Source organism: Stereum hirsutum (genome assembly GCF_000264905.1).
Source record: "Stereum hirsutum FP-91666 SS1 unplaced genomic scaffold STEHIscaffold_2, whole genome shotgun sequence".
Lineage (NCBI taxonomy): Eukaryota > Fungi > Basidiomycota > Agaricomycetes > Russulales > Stereaceae > Stereum > Stereum hirsutum.
The window spans coordinates 3534111-3555258 of record NW_006763132.1 but is presented as its reverse complement, the minus strand read 5'-3'; the positions used below and the strand labels follow the sequence as shown (position 1 = coordinate 3555258).

The 21148-nt window shown below is 49.3% G+C and overlaps 7 protein-coding genes across 7 annotated transcripts; 2 read left to right on the top strand and 5 right to left on the bottom strand.

Annotated features, from left to right (window-relative positions):
- Positions 1-1256: 1256 nt before the first annotated feature.
- On the bottom strand, positions 1257-2441 carry STEHIDRAFT_153265 (uncharacterized protein; the record flags this gene model as incomplete). The annotated part of the gene is made up of 2 exons (XM_007300247.1): positions 1257-1274; positions 1353-2441. 2 exons carry the CDS (start codon positions 2439-2441, stop codon positions 1257-1259), a joined length of 1107 nt encoding a protein of 368 aa, XP_007300309.1.
- A 464-nt stretch (positions 2442-2905) lies between these two features.
- On the bottom strand, positions 2906-4692 carry STEHIDRAFT_144833 (uncharacterized protein). Its single transcript, XM_007300246.1, has 4 exons — positions 4425-4692; positions 3803-4318; positions 3474-3719; positions 2906-3354 (listed from the first exon to the last, which is right to left on the bottom strand). Exons 1-4 carry the CDS (start codon positions 4557-4559, stop codon positions 3205-3207), a joined length of 1047 nt encoding a protein of 348 aa, XP_007300308.1. The 5' UTR covers positions 4560-4692; the 3' UTR covers positions 2906-3204.
- A 2497-nt stretch (positions 4693-7189) lies between these two features.
- STEHIDRAFT_165874 (uncharacterized protein) lies at positions 7190-8110 on the top strand (the record flags this gene model as incomplete). Its single annotated transcript, XM_007300245.1, has 4 exons — positions 7190-7489; positions 7567-7634; positions 7706-7783; positions 7849-8110. The coding sequence occupies 4 exons, from the start codon at positions 7190-7192 to the stop codon at positions 7946-7948; spliced, it is 546 nt and encodes a 181-aa protein (XP_007300307.1). The 3' UTR covers positions 7949-8110.
- Positions 8111-8555: 445 nt separating this feature from the next.
- Positions 8556-11279, bottom strand: STEHIDRAFT_118647 (cytochrome P450). Its single transcript, XM_007300244.1, has 14 exons — positions 10998-11279; positions 10821-10926; positions 10744-10761; positions 10662-10681; positions 10586-10597; positions 10459-10524; positions 10287-10401; positions 10057-10199; positions 9744-9993; positions 9639-9678; positions 9323-9586; positions 9184-9270; positions 8999-9118; positions 8556-8918 (listed from the first exon to the last, which is right to left on the bottom strand). Exons 1-14 carry the CDS (start codon positions 11262-11264, stop codon positions 8741-8743), a joined length of 1686 nt encoding a protein of 561 aa, XP_007300306.1. The 5' UTR covers positions 11265-11279; the 3' UTR covers positions 8556-8740.
- A 1194-nt stretch (positions 11280-12473) lies between these two features.
- Positions 12474-15082, bottom strand: STEHIDRAFT_128452 (uncharacterized protein; the record flags this gene model as incomplete). Its single annotated transcript, XM_007300243.1, has 9 exons — positions 12474-12485; positions 12538-12639; positions 12691-12803; positions 12854-12983; positions 13038-13535; positions 14399-14513; positions 14567-14717; positions 14778-14880; positions 14930-15082. 9 exons carry the CDS (start codon positions 15080-15082, stop codon positions 12474-12476), a joined length of 1377 nt encoding a protein of 458 aa, XP_007300305.1.
- A 1112-nt stretch (positions 15083-16194) lies between these two features.
- Positions 16195-17662, bottom strand: STEHIDRAFT_49737 (aminotransferase; the record flags this gene model as incomplete). The annotated part of the gene is made up of 3 exons (XM_007299308.1): positions 16195-16623; positions 16684-16826; positions 16894-17662. 3 exons carry the CDS (start codon positions 17660-17662, stop codon positions 16195-16197), a joined length of 1341 nt encoding a protein of 446 aa, XP_007299370.1.
- A 1906-nt stretch (positions 17663-19568) lies between these two features.
- Positions 19569-21132, top strand: STEHIDRAFT_128450 (uncharacterized protein; the record flags this gene model as incomplete). Its single annotated transcript, XM_007300242.1, has 5 exons — positions 19569-19731; positions 19870-20279; positions 20353-20713; positions 20776-20951; positions 21013-21132. 5 exons carry the CDS (start codon positions 19569-19571, stop codon positions 21130-21132), a joined length of 1230 nt encoding a protein of 409 aa, XP_007300304.1.
- Between the last annotated feature and the right edge of the window lie 16 nt (positions 21133-21148).

The window sequence follows — 21148 nt, the reverse complement described above, 5'->3', positions numbered from 1 at the left end:
CAGTAGCATCATAATGGTATTGTAGGAGGCACGAGTACTGTTTTGCCGTCATCACTTTTAAGTCGGGGGACGTGGATAGTGGAAAAAATGGACGCTCAAGCGTTAATAGACATGCGATGCGTTTCATGTCTGCGAAATGATATCGGGAAGCATGGGCGTAGGCCAGGACAGGGTCTGCTCGTGCCGCTGTGATGCAAGCCCGAAGCAAGTTGTCGGAAATTTTGAAGAGTTGGTATTTATCGAGCGCGGTGGAAAGAGACTTGTATTCGTCGAATGTCATAGGACGGGAGGATAAATCGTCGATCAACGCAAAGTGCGCCAGGAGAAGAACACGCAACACGGTTGGATGCTTCCGAGCGGCATCTTTATTGAGTGTCAGTGTGGGGGTCGCTGGGAATCCCTGTGGGTCTCGTTCGGAAGGGTTTTCGACGTTAATGGCATAACATGACAGTAGAACGAGTCGAAGTATTCTAGATGACTCCGTGAATGGCGCAATGGGAAGACCATCTTCGTAGATCTGTTGTGTATTCGCGGTCGAATCGGTTGACGATGTAAGTAGTCGGAAGAGTGAACATGTCACTGAAGAACGGGGAGGCCAGGGACATGATAACGGTATGGACACGGAAGCCCACGTTATCATAGGATCGAAAGATGATGTTGGCGCTGACATCGTCAAAGGGGGAGAGAGCCTTCCAAATTCTGTTCCCGGGGGCAGTCGTCGTATCGGTGTTGTTTGCCATCTCGAAAGGGATCCCGAAGAATGAGCTGGGCTCTGTAATGTGTTTAACAGGAGCCAACACATCATCACTCACTTGGAAGTCGGGATGGCAGAAATGCGGGCTATGTTTTGAGGTTCGACGATTTACGAGGATGTGTGTGTTGGTACGAGGAAGTCAGTTATCGGGGGTCGACCGGTCAAGGGTGGGTTGAAGGTGGGCCAAGGGCCGTATTTGTGTGGCGTTGGTGGGAATCAGAGTAGATGGGAATCCGATCGTGCGTCCCACGTCGAAGGTACTATAATCATAGGGTGTGATGATTGCCTAACTAGTAACTATCTTCGGGCCTGAAACAGTCATACACCTAAGTATTCGAAATGACGAAGAAGGGGACCCTGGGTAACACGAAGCGTCGCATAAGTAACATCAGACGGTATGGCCCAACAACGACGCCTACAATACTTGTACAAGCGAAGCACAGACTAAAGAAACATACACTCGATCGAGGTCTCCAAAAACAAATCGGCACAGATAACGCCTTCAGATGGGAATCTCAATCTGACGAGGACACGGGCAAGAAAGTGTATCAGTGTAGTGCCTCCAACCACAGGTAGATTGGTTCAAAGCAGAGCATACATTTGCGACAGCTTCATCTATCGCCATTGCTAACTCATCGCTAATCTTGCGCAATGCTTGAGCAGCTCCCTTCCTACATACCTGGTCCTTGCAAGAGTTCGCAGCATCCAGCGCACTGTCTAGGCGTGCCTGTTCCTTCACAGTCCACCCCTTAGGTACATTTTCTATCGCGCCTGCGCTTTTCTCCAGGAAATCAAATAGCCACTTTGGCCCCCACACAGTACGCGTAAAATCTGGCCACATCGCGTGCAAAGGGGTGCAATCATGTTTGGAAGATTGACATGCCATGCAGGACTTCGGGCTGTCTGCATCCTTCAACCACTGTAAGTCATCGAGACCGAGCTTTGCGGCCACAGTTCCAGCGTCCTGGCGATACTGAACGAGCTTCGCCATTTGGACGCCTGTCATGCAGGCCAAATCAGGTGAGGTAGATAGAGGGAACAACGGCCTCTCCAACATCAACCGACACGCCGCCTCTTTCAACGGCGCGTTCTGGAATCGACAGGCCTGCGCGTAAGCCACCGCTGGGTCCTCGCGCGCCGCTTCGATGCAAGCCAGCAGCAGAGTGATGGAGATGTCGGAGACCTGGTAGAGGTCGAACATGCAGGATAGGAGTTTCAGGTCCTCGAGCGACAGAGGCTTGGAGCGGAGTTCATCGCGGAGAGAGTTGTGCGACTGTACAAGCGGTCGGAGAACTGCTGTCTCGCGAGTGACAGGCTTGTCGAGTGTGAAATCGGGGGCGAGTGGAAAGCCTTGCTCATCAGAGCCGCGAGAGGCTTCGACGTGTATTGCGTAGCAAGAGAGGAGGAACAGTCGAACTGTATGTGCCTCGCTATACGCGTCCAAAAAGGGGACAACACGGAGTCCATCCTTATATATCTGTGGCGGATTGGAGGCGGAGCGTGTCGGCGATGAGGCTTTCGTAGCCGGAAGAGTGAACATATCGTGGAAGAATGGGGAAGCGAGCGACATGATGCTGGTGTGGACACGGAAATCTGTGTTATCGCTGGATCGGAAGATGATGTCGGCATTACTATCATCGAAGGGAGAGCGGGCGTCTCGGATAGTATCGTCGTCGCTGTCGGACATTCTGCGGGCGCTTTCCTGATGAACGCTTCAACCTATGCCAGAGAGTAGCAGGTCAATCTTCGATCACTCACGAGTAAGGTAGGATGTCGATGGTTCAAAGTTATGCTGAAGGTCCTGATGGTCTGTTGAAACAGATGTGTTAGTTTGGAACGTACTCAGTGAAAAAAAATGGAATCGACTGACCACGAAAGAATTTCGGGGGGTTGACGCTTGCGAAAGATGCAGAATGGGACGGTGGTACGAGGTCAACGGTACTGTGCTCTTGCAGTGACGTACCTAGCCGCTGCCAGTGAGTGGTCTAGTTTGTGTGGCGCGTGTGGGAATCCGTCATTGTATCTCACGTCGAAGCCACCCAAACGCAATGGCGATTGCCTACTCTGGAACACGGTTTCGGGGTGGCGTGCGCAATACCTCACGAACCAAATAGAATTCGAAGCTAGTGGCAAACTAAGAAGACGACATAGCGGTAGTGAAAACATGCATGGGAATAAAAATACAATAAGATGGTGACATGAGGAGGGGGCGGGTTGAGGGTACGAGCTGACATGAAACATAAGGTGGGAAGAGGGAAACAGATGAGGCAGAACGGGACGAGACAGGGTTAGTTAGTCCTTGAGAAGCTTTCGAGCCCCAAAGGGTCACGGATTGGGTTCAGTACGCGAGAAAGTTCTTAATAGTGCGAGACGATGCAATACATACGAAAGGAGGAAGAGGTGGGAGGAGAACGTTGCCCGGGTGCGGAGTGATAGACAGAGTCGACAGTCTATGAGACCTCCTCCATATCCTCATCCTCCTCCTCGTCCTCGTCGTCATTATCGTCTTCCATACCAGCCATTGCCGCGTCTCGATCGGCCTCTTCTTTCGCGCTGAGTTGCAGAAGAGACATCGCCTCGGCGGAGACTTCGCCCTTGAGCTATATTTGCCACACAGGAGTAACAGTGTCAGCCCTTCGAATCAGATACAATCGTAGGACAAACAAAGCCTGCAATCTCAAAGAGAATCGGAGAGCTGAGTGTGGAAGAAGAAACGTACAGCGGAATCCTTGAAACCAGGCTTCAGTTCCCAGTGACCATTATGTTCACCGCTCCGATGCAACGTGGCGATATCATTAAGAATCTCTTTGAGGTAGACTTCCGGCTGCTGGAGCCTTTCACGGAGGAGTTTGATAGGCCAGAATTCGCGCTCTCTGAAAATCCCAAAGAGCATATCGAGAAGCTGGTTCCGTGGCATACGCGCCATGCGCTCGAATTGACCCTTGACACCTTTTTGCTTGGGTTTCTGTATGTTGCCACGCCGTACCGTTCATCAGCAATGTCCAATATCAACCGGGAGGTGGGAGCGGTGAAGACGAGTAAGCTCACCGAAAGATCCGTGAATCCAACCGTGCTGGTAACGCCGCTCGAAAGCCTGTTAATGCCACCCTGCCCACCAACACCCATTCCCTTCTCGTCCAGATACTTCACCTGCTTCACCGGACTCATCGCCATTCTTGTCCTCTCCTTGACTCTCTTCCTATATCTCTCGCTCAACCTCGGCCTCAGATTACACTCATGCTTAATCTTCCCCGTCATGATCGTCGTCCGAGCTCTCGAATTGACGGGTGGGATTGTCTGCGACGACGAGCCTTGAGAGGAAGTTGGTGTGGTGACGGTAGGGACGGTGGGTCGTTCGGCAATGACGATTTGGTTTTGGACGTCTTGGTTGATCATGTCGAGCTCGTACTGTTCGAGCGGGGAGTTGGGGTCTGAGAGGTCTGAAGGAATTTGGACAATCATAAAGGGCGGTTCATGCGGCTTCGCGTCATAAACACGGATGGTAGCGAGGTTGACGCCTTCAGCATCGATGGAGGACCAGTAATCCAACAGAAATCTCGGAAGCTGGGGATACGTCGCAATTATATCAGTCTAGATGTTCAGACTACCAAGCCTCGTTCTTGTTGACCCCACAACCGGTGATACGATACACGTTGTAAAACGAGCGCACCTTGACCTGCCAAACCCTTCCCATTCCTGAGTCCAGCAACATTGTCTCGTCCGGGTCTGGCTGACTATCCTCCTCCTGCCCGCCAACGAGAGCGTCTAGCGGCTTCTTCTCGTCTTCAATCATAATGTCGTCCATGATGGGATAGCTAGTCAGGTTCTCTCAGCGGTGGAGAAAATGTCGGATTTTTTGCCTTTCACGAAATCGTAGGTCGTGATAAGATGGAAGGGTAAGTGCAAGGAGGAGATGGAAGTGTCAAGAGACGAAGTGGTGGTGTGGCTAGTTGTTGTCCTGACTCTTGATACGGCTGCAGACGCCACTCCAATGTAGTGTTGCCACGGCTCGGCTCAGAAACCGCTAGTCGCTCGAGCCGAGCCGTTTGCAAGCCGAGCGGAGCCGCGTCAACGGCTTACAACGGTTTTGTGCGGCTAGCGGCTCAAGCCGTTATGCACTTGCAGAACGACATTATATGCAAATATTTGTCTTGCAAGTAGGGCCTATGTATCGAAGAACCTCCAAAGCCGTAGTTTGTAGAGTGTTTGAGGCTTTCGCCTTCATGTTTGACAGCAAACAGTTACAGACCACTCCAAATATGGATATCTGTGTATCGGTGGCGGCTTTTTCCGACGCGCGACCCCACCACGCCACATTTATGCCACATTATTGTGAGCAACAAACGACTCTTTGTTTGTGGCATCTGACTCGACAATCCCCTCAAAAAACACAGCGGTAGGACAGTATTGACCCATACAGTCATACTCCATGGCTTACAAAATGTCCTATGAGGGCGAGTATGCATGTATGAATGCATAACCCACTTAGGCAACGAGCTGAATTGAGTCACGGCTCAGACCGTCAGCCAAGCCGAGCCGAGTCGTCGCGTGGGAAAAGCCGTTACAAGTCGAGCCAAGCTGAGCCGAGCCGAGCCGTGGCAACACTACTCGGAGTCCAATGCGCTCATTACGTAATCGACATGCCCGATACATATATGGGCCACAATATGTCGGAGGCCTCCTTGTTCTCCTCTGTTCTTTTCTACGACAAGCATCTGGCTAGAACTGGCTAGAATCGCCTATGGTCCATACTATATGGATACACATACTTCTATGGCTGCTTTCACCTTGATCTTGATGTACTCCAGAACGAATTGAACTCAGCCATTCTACGCTTGCCTCCCCGGTGCCGCAAATTTTACGCGTCACTTAAATCGGTATGCACAGAGGCCAACATCTCCAACTACTTATCGTAGCCTGATACTCATTGGCTTCGGTACTTACGCTTGGTTCTGTTGCCGTATTTCCCTCACTTGAGCCTGGGCCTTGCGTATCTAAACGCAAGCCTTTCCCTTCTCACCCAACAGAGTAGAACTCGGTGCTTCGCTCGAATATTTGTAAGGTTTGGAGGTATGTGTGCAATTCGCCCTTGATACCTCTCTTTCGCTCCTTGAAACTGAATTGCGCTTTTGTTGAAGGCGTGATCGTGATGAGGATCAGGTTCCTGTCGAGTAGAAAAACCATATAATAGCATCCCACTCTGTAGCAGGATCACCAACGAAACGGAAAGTGGACAAAATTTTCGAGATCATTGTGGGACTTGTTTACGCACCCCGGCGCCTCTAGTTTCAAGCTCCGCGTAAACCAAGGACCCACTCGCTGAAGCGCTAGCGCTTGAACTGTAATCACCATCATCCCAAGCCTGTAACCGGCCTTGCTCGCCCTTTCACCTATAACTGGAGGGGTCATTAGACCAGCACTGTCTGCTCCATCTGACTCTAGAACTTGCTCGATACTCCAGATGACCCCCGCCGATGACTTTGCGCCGTGTTAGTAGCCGCTCGCCTCAGTTGCGCTTCAGTCTGCTCTTCTTCGCACTCGACCCCTCTAATCACCGCTACTGTGAGGCAGTCTGGATGACCTAGGAATTACTCTCTCTAAACTCGGTTACTGAGAAGAACGATATATCAAAGCTCTGGGTGTCACCAGAACTTTTGCTTTTTCTCAGCTGAAGTACACGCCTGCAGGGCGGAAACACTTTGCTAACGGTCAGGACACTCCCACTATGCCCAAAGCGTCTGATGTCCAATGCTTCCTAGTCAGCTCAAGGTTTCTTACTATACTGTATGTATAGCCCTTGAACTGACTCGGATCATGGAAACTCCATTTTGAGGGTATCAATACGAGACGGAGTTCTTTATGTAGAGCGCCTCGCTGAGCACGGTGAATGCTTGCGTTGGTTCCTGAGTGTCTTCCTGTAGACATTCGGGTTTACCCTGGGCAGAGAGCCCTCAAAATACATCATTCCTGAGCACTGTGACGCTCGAGCCTGCTCCATACGTAGGTAGAGCATTCTTGCTCCGTCATAATATCTGTAGGCCGGGTTCTATTGAAGAACATATCCTCACGTCTACATCAGACGACCCAAGTCATGCTATGGCCTCGACATAGACTTGATGCCGAGTACTACTGGTCATGAGTCGGCATGGTCCCTCGAGCTCTAACGAATGGTGCATGTGCATCGGTCATCCCTCGCCGTCATTGATGACACGCCGCTCGTAGCGCGTCCGTAGTCGTAGCCGCAGACTATGCCCAGTACCTTCAACATTGTATCACAGGCGAGTGTATCCAGTATTCTCACGTCGCTGAGTGAGTATATATACACCCAGGAAAAGAGATGTTCTTTCCTCGTCTCATACCGAGTCACAAACCAACTACCTATAGCAAACTCGCCTTCTCCACCTTCTGTTAATCTCTATCTTCACGACTTTCATCATGATCTTCACCAACATTTTCTTCACCGCCCTTGCCGCATCCGCCACCTTTGTCAGTGGTGCCTCTATCAGACGTCAGGACGAGGACAACGGCTCATGCGCCCAGCTCGGGCGTATCTGCGCCGGCCAAGTGCAAAACAGTCTCGCGAACGTTCTCGGAGTCGAATCCTGCTTGTTCGCCGGGGTCTGTTTCGAGAGAAACAGTACCAATTTAGATGATTTCTTGACCACTCTTTGGGAGACTGAGGGCCACAGTGGCACCGCCCCTAAGAGCGTGAGCACCACAAGGGCCACCACGGCTGTGAGTAAAGCCGCTCCATGTTTTTCTCTTGTATGATCCTGAGCAGCTGACGGATCTTGCGCGCTGGTATATGGTAGGTATTCGACGCCATTTCGACAGACGGACAGACTATCACGCAGCAGAACTTCATCGACGGATACTACGGGTTAGTACATCCAGATCAGCTACCTCATGTCCCACGTTGAGCTTATACCTGATGCATTTACATTCCACCAGTTCTCTTGACGCCACCAGCGGCACTTACCCGACCTCTGCTGCCATCGTCATAAGCGATTTCGACCGTGTCGCTGCCTGGTTAGCGTCTCTTCTAACTCATCCCCTTTTCAGATAAACATATTTAATCTGACATTTTCACACAGGACCGGCTTCTGTCCCGGAACTAACGAAGGTATCCCCTACCAGAACTGGGCTGACTACTTCCAGTACAGCGCCACCGTGGGCTCTACCACTTGCCAGTGAACATCGATGAATGAGCATGGGTGCTGGCCTCGATGCCTTGCAGGCCTTGTGAGTGGGACGTTTTCTCTTCATTTTTGCTGATCATTGGACTTCGACGTATTCGTCAACTCGGGACCTCATGTTTGTTATGACTTTGTAACGATCGTAATACATAAATCGCACACCTACTTCGAATTGAGCGATGCTCGTAAGTAATGTATTGCCTTCGCAGAATGGGAGCTGAGTACAAGTTCACATATTATTGGCAAGCCCCAAATTACCTGGTGCTCGGCACGGCACCCAGACTCCAAACCTTCTAATCAAGCAGCAGAGCCTGAGGTTGGAAGTGAGATGAGAGCAGAAAATACAAATATACGCAAAACGGGAAGCCAACGAGCTCGGTTGTGTCCTGTAAAAGGCGACCTGGACGCGCCACCACGTTATCTCCTCTCATTTGTGTATAGAAACCTACCAAATAACAGTATTTTGCGTTGAACTACTCGAGCCTGACAGACACCCGAAGCTCATGATCCCTATAGCTGGTATCCTGCTGATATCCGTCAATCACATATTGTACGACGACTAATGCGATTGACCGCTGTTCATGAATTCACACTGAACGATGAGGCGAGTAGTCCACTTCTAGGTCCAAACCAAAAGGAACTGTATTTTTGGACCGCTGTACACTGATCAGAACTCTTCTACAGTGCAATGGTAGCGTTATATCTGAGAAATCAGGTCGCCACCAGTAGTATAATTACAGAAACATACAAATTGAAGCCTCCTTCGTATCTGCGAGCGGTAATAAATCGTTCAATCCTTGCCCTTATAGGACACTTCCCGCACCAGCATAGGCAGCTGTGGTCCTTCGTCTGGATCACTAATCACATACGGGCGACCGACGATATTTGTTTTCCTCCCGATATCCTCTGGAGTGATAGCAAGTTCCAATTCCAGCGTCCTGAGCAGAGTGAAGAGCATAGCCTTGATCCTAAATATCCCATTGACAACCAAATGTCAGTGTGCGGACGTTGTGGTGTATGCGGAGGTACCAGCGTGGCGGTGACATACTCAATGACTGCAAAGCGGAAGCCCATGCAAGCGTGCGAGCCCGCGAGGAAAGTCATCGTATTATTCCACACGGACGGTATGGCGGAGACTTTATCTGGTATATTCTCCCAACGCTCTGGTCTAGAATCCGCAAGAATATGAGTGCAAAGCACAGGTAGATAGTGTTCAGTGCGGACGCAGCTTACTTGAATTCGTGGGCATCTTCACCCCACAATTCCTTAGACCTGTTCATCGCGCGGATAGGAATATAGATAATGTCGCCTTTGATAACTCTACCAGGGTCAAATTAGCATGTAAAAGAAAGAAGCATCATGATGTACGTACCGAACATGGTCGCTTCTCTTTCCGTATCTATCCAGAAATTCTGTCTCCAGTGGGATTACATCATCCTCCGTAGCGACACGCTCAGAGTTGCTGATCGGTGGATGCAAACGCAGGGATTCGCGTACAACCATGTCAAGGTAAGGCAGCTCAGACAGCTCGTCCATTGTAGGCTTCTCAGAGTGGAGTGCTTGGAGCTCATCACGGAGTTTTTTTTGAGCACGCTGATCGCATGCTAGATTGAACAGTAGCCAGGCAATTGCAGTGCTACAGTAGGTATTTCTCAGCTGGAGTACATATTTCGGAAGAATGGACTAACCTTGTTGTCTCGTATCCAGCAATGAGAAACGCAGGTATCTCTGCAAGGGTACGCCGATCGAGTGAGTATGCGAGTGGTTCGTATACAACACGTTTCAGAACTCACGTGAAACAATCTCGTCATCGGACATTCGCGCGTCTTCAGGGATGTCGGACGCCATATTGGCTTTCATCAGAAGACTCAGAAGGTCGCGTCCCTGCACATCCGCCTTCTGAAGAGATCCAGACGCATTGCTAGACGTATCGGAAGGTCCTGCCTCCTTGAGGACCTGGATTTTCTTCTGCTCTATCATGGAATGACCAAGCCGATGGAGTACGTTGAGTGCTCTCTTCTGCTTCCGTGTCCGTTCAGTGGGCTAGATGTAACAACTTCAGTTAGGGCCACAATGTCGCCGATGAATGAATAGCAAGACACAGACAATGATCCGAGTAACTGGTAGGAAGAGTTGAAGGATGTACGAGATCTCGTCCTCCTTGAAGTCGAATAAATCCCAAACAGCCTGGGTAATCTCGTTATGACCATCTTCTGACGAATTTAGCGTGTTGAAGTCATGATGGAATCCTACGCAGAAGAGTGATCATCCGTTGAGAGAATGTACAATTGTGAGGCCAAATGCACATAATGGCTCGGTAAATCTTCTGCACGTACCCGCTAAGCCTATGATATCAAGAGTGGCCTGGCTTAGCCAGCCATACATGTCGACCGTGACTGCTCCATCCGTGCGATGCGACTGCGTGGTTTTGTGGAGTAAGATATCTCGAAGCTACACATAGGAACAAATATCAGCTGGAAACATACGGATGGTACATCGAGAAATGACTTGGTTGGATTTGTTCAAGAATATCTCTATGAATGAACGAATTTGCATAGCTCCGAAGGCCGGACTCTACGTACATGTCAGATAGGTCAACAACTGTGTGCTGGGTTAGCTATATGAAAAGGCGAACCATGAGTTTGCGCTGAATTGGCAGCGCCGGTTCAATACGGTCATGGTCTGTTCAATCGGAGGAGTATCCTTCATACCTGTTGTTTGTGTTTTGAACCTGTGAAAAGGTCAGTACAGTCAATTGCGACAGCTTCCCAACACAGACGGTTCTCCTCGCACCTGTGACTGTCAAGATACCTACACGGCCCGTTTAGAGATGAAAACGGATCTTACTAAAATCAACAAACTCGACACACCTTCACCGACAATGCCACGTATTGCAAAGTTCACAATCGGGGTCTTCTCAAATTTCGACAGAACATAGTGGAGAGCTTTCTTGTCCATAATCATGAGGTAGTCGCGCTAAAAGAAAGCAAAGCGAAAGGAATAAAAATAAAAGGTGAAGCAACTTTCACACAGCGAGCGACACATACATTGAGGAAGGACTGGAACTTAAATATCGGGCCGTACTGCTGTATCCAACGCTCCTGAGTGCGGTATGCCTCGTACTCGAGGACATCCTTGAAGCTTCCGAATAGTACACTATTGGACTTCGGCCCGCGAAGAGAGCGGAGAGGCGTGCGATAAGCATGAGCGACTTCTTGAGCAGTTCTGTGTACTAAGAGCGAGAGAAAAACGGCCCCACAGCCTAACGCAACCATAGTAATGGCTGAGGCTAGCGGGACGACGACGACTGCCATGGCGGATGCTACTCGACTGACGGCGGTCGACATGGCGGAACTTGAAATTGCGAGGTGGGACATTTCACAGGAGAGTATATATACGGACGTAGTCTAGACTCATTGATCTCATCGATCTCATCGTTGCGTACGCTCCTGTCATGATACCATGGTCATATTTAGCGAGACGCGTGTGGAGCGAATTGCACTTTCTCGAATTCTGTTTTTGGCCGGGACGCACAGCTCAAATTAGGAATGGTGGTACCGCGGACCACACTACACGACGTATTGAAGTCCATCAATATTACAGTTTGGTCGGTCCACAGAGATGCTTCAGAATAGGCGCTCTCAGTGATCATTTTCCTGATCGTGCCACAGAAGCGCGGTGCTTCATCGAAGATTCACCGAGAAACCCGCGTTGAGGACCTCACGATCTCCTCCTGGATGTGATGTCAAGAAACTTTCCAAGAGCATACATTTTATAATCGGAACTTTCAATCAGGTACATAGACCGTAATGATGTCCATGAGGGCTCTAGACCAGAATCTCGCACAGGATTCAATGTATCAGGAAGCAGTGGTGGTCTCATCGGGTTTGACGATCGATGACGGGCCAAAGAAGATACCCACGACCTTTATAGGATCTACATCCACCCACCCATCTTGAAGTGCAGTCAGATCTCTTCCTCCGTGGTCTCACTTTGGGGGCCATAGGCCTCTAATGGGTGCCAATTCCACATTTTCGAGCTGTACAACGCAGTTCGGAACTTCCCCTGGACAACGCATTTATATATAAAAACGAAATGTCCTAATCACATTACTAAATAGAGGCTGTTGTGTAAGACCTACCACCTGTGCTGAGAGAATCGTCCCCTCTGCATATCGAACTGCTTACCGTCTATTTCTTTCATTTTATAATGTTGCTGAAATGCATCGGGAATCGAAGAGCGTGAAGTGGCGAGAGCAGAATGGATGAAATAGTGATTTCATTTTAGTGTGTTGAACTAGTAAGCTGCTTGATCGGTTCTCTTGGAGTCAGCTTATACTCGTTCACGCCAAATGGTAGAATCAGAAACCCATACATGAAATAGCTGCAATGAATATATAGTGTAAGAAGTAGATGACAAAAGTGTATGTAATGCAATGCATACATAAATGAACGAACGAAAAGAATGTTCTCGCTGAGAAAGGTGACACGCCTTAGATCGTCATAGTCAGTACGAGGATAAATTTACGACTTCCACTGCATAGAAACATGATGAGAAAGAGTAGATGAGAGACACAGATTAACACACCTTGGTCATGAACCACTCAGGGTACCCAGTAGCTGCAGCACCCTTTACGAGCAACCCATTCGAGTCCACAGATCCAACTCCAAAATAGTGTTTATTGTCAACCTACTTGGGTCGTTAAGTACTTGTTTAGATGCAGAGGAGGTACAGCCTGACCTCAAACCCAAACCGCTGGTAAATATCCCGGGTCCTTGCCTTCGTCGCCTCAAGGTGTATCGGCTTCGGAGATGTTCGTTGAAACCCATCTTGCATCATAAGTGACGAGATGCCTATAGCAGGGACCGTAAGTGACTGCATAAAAAGAGGGTAAATAACAGACCTTTGCCTTCGAAAGGAGGATCGACCACCATCTCCAATAAATGCCACGAATCGCGCCTGTCAAGTCCCCGAGAGCCAAATGCGAGGTTCAAAGAATGTTCGACAGCTGGCGAGAAATCGAATAGAACTCTCTGACAGTATATATTTAGCCAGACGACAGAATACTTCCATGGCAGATGACAAACCTTCAAGCCTCCAACACCCCACCCGAATAGTACCTTCCACGCCCGAGCTCTTATAATCTTCCAAACCCCGAAATCCAATGTCTGTCCTGGCTTCAGCCACAGAGTAACCCCCACAATCGTTCCATCCCCTCCATCAATGCGAAGTATATCATTTGTGTCATTAGGAACAACGGCCACGACAACGTGCCCACCGGAAATAACGGTGGCCAGGAGTAACGTCTCCTGGAAAGAGTACAGCGCTTTCATGGTCTTGGTCGCGTGTGAATCCTTGGAATCGCAGCTGGGCACCATTTTTACGACGCCACCGAACCAGTTCATACAAGGATCTCGCGCAAAAGCTCGAGTTAGGACTCTGATAGCGCTGGGGTACTCGCTGGGCTTTGCAAGACGTGTAGATGCACCAAGAGAATGGGTGGGTGTGGACATGACGAAGGTGGGCGAGTACAGCCTAGAGGAACGTAGTCTAGTAGATATATGAGATGAATCGTCTCGTCCAGGCTCGAAAGTAACATTTTTCTGATCGATGATCAATGAGGTTACTGTGGAAGCGCCGGTGCGTGTACCGCCTTCTGGGAACAGAGAAATTGTGTTGCAAAAATAGCTTGCGCCCACGATAATCAGAGCATGCATTTGGCACCTTTTGGTGCTTGAAGGAAGTTCCCGGAAATCAACGATGTCGCGAAACGGAGAACCTCATGATACAGATAACTACGGAACTCAACTTCCTTGTTTTGCGTGGACATGTACCACCCATCATGCTGAGCATATGCTCAGCCCGACAGCTTCAGCTCGTGAGCCGTTGTGGTCATGCAAGCAGCGTCATATAAAATGTGTGAAGGACATGGTAAATACTGTCATCTCCTACATGCTAATTATGCGGACATAGGCATAAGCTCGATAACACCGCTCCGATTGAGAAAATCTTTGTCGTGTCCACTATTCTCCTCTCTGTCCTGACTTTGAGTGGGCTCATTCTCGTCTTCCACACGAGAATCAGAGACATATATCCGGATCGGCCTCATGGAAGCAGGGGTACTACCGTCAGAAGAGGGTCCTGTGGTATCTGTGTCAGGTCGCCCTCCGCCGAATCGCATGGTGGCTAGCGTGGCCTCCCGTCGAGTGATATCATCGTGCTGAGTCAATTTCATGCAGACGAGCACGATGATAACTGTCGGATACATGCCCTGGAAGGTATTTGATAAGTACTTCCGAACGACGAGCAGGAAAACGCGCACCGTGAGATGAGCAAGTATATCTGTCATAATATAAACTGCATTGTCTGAAAGTGCAAATAGAATCATGACAGTGACCTGATAAACACTGTGAGGATGATAGTTGTGCGCCTGAGAAAGTCGACGTACCAACGCGACGCAATACACAGCACCAGATTCTATGAGCAAAAAAAGTGCACTAAAGTACTTGCCACCACTAATTACGACGGTGTCCCCGAGATGTGCCATTTGCCGACGATGTATCCTAGAAGCGATATGATTATACGAGGCAAACACCTGCCAAAACGGTATACGTGCCATATTCGGTAGCTTATCGCACAAACTACATAAAGGTTTGTCGTGAAGGTTACGCCAGCGAATATTGCGAACCAGCGAATGATCAAGTTGCTGTAGACTTCTTGTCCGCTAGGAGAAAGCGAGAAAGCATGCACAAGAACGCCCCCTGAACCTAAACCACAAGAAGTAAGCATCAGAAAATCGCATCATCAATGGAAATTTTGGACCGTACCTGCTCCAGCAAGAATGAGAGTACATGGGAGGTATATTATTTTCCAGTTGCGACCCCATAGAACCCAAGCGCGCCAAATAACTATGGAATCGCCAAGAAGACACTGCACAAGTATGAGGTGCAGCCAAAGCCATATAGGATAATACACTCACATTCGTTATTTCGATGGCGATTTGTGAATACACAAGAGGACTCCCCTGGTCGTTGAGGATGGTGATTCCTCCGCGTGCGGCATCCTGCTCAAAGAATCCTATCAAGTTCTGGCTGAGCGATATACTCATATGTGCGGTCGAGAGGCTGTACATGATGACCGTCATTGCGATCATCATCCGATTGGTTGCCGTCCCACGAGTGGCGCGTCTGCGGCTAGACGAAAGAGTGAGCACGTATCGCTTCAAGCGTACATTGCGGGTAAATACAGGAGCAGATAGAGTGCGGCACCAAACAAGATTGTGTACATTCCTGAGTATGATTACATTGTAAGTATTTTGACAAATATAATTAGCAAGACACACGCGCTCGCCTTGGAAGATAGCCTCGCAGAACAGGGCAACGAAGTAGGACTTCGGGAGGGATATTGAATGAGGCATCGTAGACCAGGCTAGATTATCCGTATGAGCGCACAGGGAGGGAAGGGATACGAAAGAATGACGAGTATCATGGCGCTGATATAGTTCAGACAGTATCGGCGCTAAGATACGTTCTCAATCATGATAGAAGTGTGGCGAAAGGATACGGATTTTTGTAGCGTATTTAGCCTTCATCGATCCGAGGCCCGATGTGGCGCTAATTAGTACTATGATCAGAAAGTTTAGCTGATGTTGATTCCTCCCGACAGCTTCACACAACTTTGAGGGCTTCGAGATCTTCCGAACACGACACCGAGCAGGGAATGATGGTGATGCCCGGGAAAACATGGGAAGTGAGGTATCGAGGACCGCGGCAATTCTCTAGCACTGAAGCGCTGAAGAGAGAATATATTTCCTTCCTTCCTTCCTTCCTCCATTTTCGGGGTGATTTCTCACACTCACGTTTGTACTTAAACGGGAAAGTTTATCTATGGACTCGTGTAAGTGAGAATACAGAAGCCATGTACACTTAATTTCCATATAATATCTCCTCAGATATCCTCTAATTGTTCATATGCAGTTATCCATGCGATTGGTGGGCGTGCGCGGCAATGTTCAGCCCATTGACGGCGGTATACGTACAGAGGGGCACATAATAGATATATTTCACTTCCAATCATGAAACAGCCGAAACATAAATAGAAGAGGTGATCGAAAATCAAATATGTAGTCGAACATGGCCTTTCGGAACGTAACACGAAGATATTTTATCAAAAGGAAAAAAAAAAAGTCACAATACCCAAGAATATATATACTTCATGTTTCGCGACGTCCACAGTAACTCATCTCTACATGGTAACGTTTATCGCGGTAGGTTGTGTCATAGCCGGCATCAGGGCGTCGTCGGACTGCGTAGTCAGAATCCTGTCAGTCCCTGAATAGCCCTGAACGCTGCTCGCCCATTCCATCACCCGTGAGATAAAAGTATCCAAATCTTCGGTGGTGTTCCCGGCATGCACCACAACTCTGACCCTCTCTTGTCCTTTGGGAACCACGGGGTACGGGATGAGACGCGCAGCGTATCCCAACGAGTTGAGGTAGGTGGCGAGCGACTCCGAACCAGGAGTGAGAATGGGAAATATAGGGGAGTGCAGATCTTCGGGTATCCCGGCGTTCTTCTGTTGAGGCAGCGTCAGAAGGCCTGGTGAGATGGACGTCAACGCCTTTCTGAGATTCTCTTCGAAGTAGCGCGCATTGAATTGCAAGCGCTGAGACAACTGTACCAATTTTCGCATGAGTGAACGGGAAGACATAAAGATCATGAGAGTTAGGCATACTTCGTCACCGGCCGGGGTAGACATGAAGTCGAAGCACGCATCCAGCGCTATGATATTGGAATACGGGAGGGAGGTGCTGTAGATGACGGGTCGCCCGTAGTTGATAAGATAGTGTCGTATGACGGGCGACGTCAGGATTACGGCTGTAAATAATAATAATAATAATAAACGTCAATGAGAGTCTAACCATAATCTAGTCGGTGTGCGTACCGCCCAAGAAAGCACGGGCCTTTCCGAAGGTATGCAAGACAGTGTGAACGTCGTCTTCCAAACCAAGAAGGGACACTAGCCCTCTTCCCTCCTTCCCGCAAATCCCCGTGGTATGGGCCTCATCTACGACGATGTGCCTGGAGACATCTGGAACGAGCTCTTTGGCTGTTGCCACAATATCGAGAAGGGGGCAGAAGTCTCCGTCCATGCTATACAGGCTCTCGACGGCGACGAATACTGTTGCCTTTCCGAGCATCACTCCTGGATGGTTTTGCACCGCGCGCTCGAGAGTCTGGCGGAAAGACGACGTGGAGTTATGTGCGAAGGGGTAGAGTGCTCCGCGCGCGCGAGAAGTCGCCATCCCATCCCTCACAGATGCGTGAATGTGTTCGTCGAAGACGATCACATCAGACGACTGCGGGATCGCACTGAAGAAAGCAGTGTTGGCTTCGTAGCCAGAGTTGCAGAGGAGGGCGGCGGGCGATCCGAAGAACTTCTTCATACGAAGTTCAAAGTCGATATGAACTGACTTATTGCCGTTGAGGAGGCGCGAGCCCGTCGACCCAAACAGCAACGGGGTCTGAGAGATACGATTGAGAAACGCATCTCGTAGAAGAGAATCAGTGGAAAGAGAGAGATAGTCGTTAGAAAAGAGGTCAGGAGCGGAAGACGGTTTTGGGTGTAAGAGATCCTCGATGGGAGTGCCTCTGCTCTGGCGCCCCAACAAGGCAGTGGTAAGCGCTGTGGAGAGCACGGTGGTAACAGGCATGGTGGTACAAGTTGTTATTTTCTGTACGGTAAATGACCGGAAGCTTTTATAGGAGATTGTGAGGCTGTGATACAACTTGAGAAGAGATCATGACTTACCAGTAAGGTAGACGGATCCGATACCACGGGAAAGCTTTCCTAGTTTGAATCATTACTTTTCCCGTGCAAAACACGAATCTGCACGGGTTCCTGGTGTTTCAGCTCTCGTAATGCCAGCACACAGCGAGCTGATGGTGATTATCGAAAATAGACTGCTATGAATGTAATATGAACGACGCCATCGTCCTGAATCTAGAAATAACTTGAAGACGAACGGTTAGCAACTTTGCGACAAAGATCAGAACAACATCAGATTCTGACCGGGGAGCAGAATCGATGGCTCTTAGTCGATCGACGCCCAATGCTACATATTAGGTCGTGTGACATTCTGCCAGATTTCCGTACGCGCACAAACTAAGCAAGAAGTTGCCTGTATTACCCAGTCCTGGGAGTGTCAATATGGTGAGCAACTCTTCTGCACTCACCGGAAATATTTACACCGCTCTGGAATCGCGATCAAACTTAGTGAACATGAAACCGACTTGGCACATTACAGAGCGATGAACGCAATGACTACAACGTCCTCTCGAGTCTTCCATGCTACTACCCGTATGACTTTACACATTGAGGGCACGCTCCGGAGCTCCGATTCCCATCCTTGAATATTAACTATCTACACGAAAACCCTACCACTTTATGCCCACTCAACTGTAGTGTGCGGTCAGAATGACTTTCTCATTTTTCGTTTTGTGCATTTTCTGGACATTAATGAATCTGTAGGCTGAAAATCATGCAAATGGTCAAAACAATGCTGAGTCTCCGCCTACGCAAGGTGGGAAACAACGTAGCTTTTCGCACAGTATCACTAAATTCGTTCACTCTGCTACAGTAGGTGCTCAGAGGCCTCCCATGCTCTTGACGATACTCCATGTCTCAATGCCACAGATCTAGTCGCCACCGACCCACATAACGGGTCTTCCTCCGAGGGCCGACTATTTTCTCGACGCATCGGCGAAACCCACGCCAAATGGTCTTTTGACAATCAGTTGCGTGGTACAAATCGAGAGAGACGACATCCCTATTTATCCATCCGTGTACAAGTCTATTAGCCGAAACTTGGATGCAGCGCCGAAGAACAGGAACTGCCCCCATCTTACGAAAAGGCTGTGTGCTCGAACAGGAATCACCGAGTGGCACATGTAGACGCGGGACTGGCAGAGTCAGGAGCCGTGACGCGGTTAGTACTTAGTGGGGAAGGTAGGAAGGTCTATCGCGTCTCTTGATCAAAACGGAGAAGTCCCAATCCGCTCTTTAGTTCTCATAACAGTCATACATTCGTCGGCTCATCAGTCCCGCATCAAGTCTGTCTTGTTCTTCCATCTTGGACTGGATTCGGATCTTTCATGGATCACTGCATCACCTGGTGGATCCACATCCAGCCAGTATGAGCTTCTGTGAGAGGCGCTGCGACCAGGATACTAGTAGTCTGGCAAGGCTGTAGACTAACTTCTCTTCAACTTCTCTGATTGAGGGACGTATACCTCATGATATCTTAGTTCTGGGAACGAATCACATCTTACCGCAGCGGCCGTGGACAACTTCTTCTGACTGATACTTTCTAAGCCGCTATTCGACCTCAGCAATCACAAGACCGTTCCATTCTCCGGTGTCGTTTTATCTGTTCCTTGTATGATGTCTACGATGATGGAGAAAACAAATGTATCATCACATTCGAAGATGTCTCATCTCATGCTTGTGAGAATAGTCTTTTAGGGCTGCTCAACGAAGTGAAGATTCATTCACATCCTCTGTTTCCCCCAGAAACTCCCGCTGCACCTGCGTTCATCCTTAAGTCTCCACTTTCGCACATGCTCGGTTCAAAAAACTGGCCTCCTATTCGGGGCGTTCATCGATTCAGTGCTTTCGTCCTAATCATCACCCCTATAATTGCAGTCTATGGACTGCTCTATGTTCCCCTACGATTCAAATCATTTGTATGGGCATACTCGTATCTTATATTCACAACTCTGGGTGAGCCAACATTCATACCTATGAGTATAGAGCTGAATGTCCAAGTCATTTACGAGAGCATTTTACACAGGTATCACAGCAGGTCAGTTTACCGCACCTTTTGTTCCGATCCAACTACCACAATGGTCTGGGACTTAGGCTACCATCGTCTCTGGGCACATCGGTCCTACAACGCCTCGCTCCCGCTGCAATACGTCTTGATTATTGCCGGCTCTGGAGCCGTTCAAGGATCCTGCTATTGGTGGGCTCGCCGACATCGATCGCATCACCGTTATACCGACACCGATGGCGATCCGTATAACTCTCAAAGAGGACTATTTTGGACGCACATAGGGTGGATGTTGTTCAAAACGGATCTCCGCTCGGGGACTGCCGACGTCTCGGACCTACGCAAGAACGATCTGGTGCAATGGCAGCATAGCTGGTACCTCTATCTCCAATTCGTCGTGGGATATGCACTCCCTACTATGATACCTGGTATCTGTTGGGGAGATTGGGCGGGTGGCCTGTGCTATGCAGGTGCCCTTAGAATGACTTTATGCCACCACGTACGTACAGTTCGCGCATACATTTTTCTCTTTGGTTATCACCTCGTGACTGACGCTAGTATCTATGTCGCAGAGCACCTTCTGTATTAACTCGATCGCGCATTACCTCGGAGACGCACCGTACGACGATAAACACACTCCACGTGACAACTTCCTTTCGGCCCTTTTGACGATGGGCGAGGGATACCACAACTTTCACCACCAATTCCCGATGGATTATCGCAACGCTTTCCGATGGTATCAGTATGATCCGACGAAGTGGTTTATCGCTCTGTGTGGTGCTGTTGGCCTAGCCAGTAGCCTGCGCGAGTTTCCGAGTAACGAGGTGGAGAAGGGTGCTCTGACAATGAAATTGAAAGAGCTGAAAGGCGTGCAGGACGGCTTGCAGTGGCCAGTTCAGGCGGATCGCCTTCCACTTATATCTTGGGAGAGCTGTAAGTCTCATTTGGGTTGATCGTATTCTGCGTTCTTGCTTAACGTGGCCTGCACCTACTAGTCCAAGAGCAGTCGAAGGATCGTGTGCTCATTCTTGTGTCAGGATATATACACGATGCTTCGGGTTTCTTAGACGAGCATCCTGGTGGACCGACTCTGTTGGCTACGTCCTCGGGAAAGGACAATACGTCGGCTTTTTTCGGTGGGACCTACGAGCATTCAAATGCTGCACATAATGTTTGTTAGTTCACCGGTCGATCTGCGTACCTGTACTGACTAATCGGTTCTTCTTCCAAAGCTTCTAGCGATGAAGCGAGTTGGAATTCTCGCTGGCGGCGTCGAGTGTCTAGGGAAGTCCGACCATGCGGTGCCACCTTCGCAAAGACTTTACATCGCTCAAGTGACCCCGGGAAAGTGAGGGGTAGTTGGTCCAT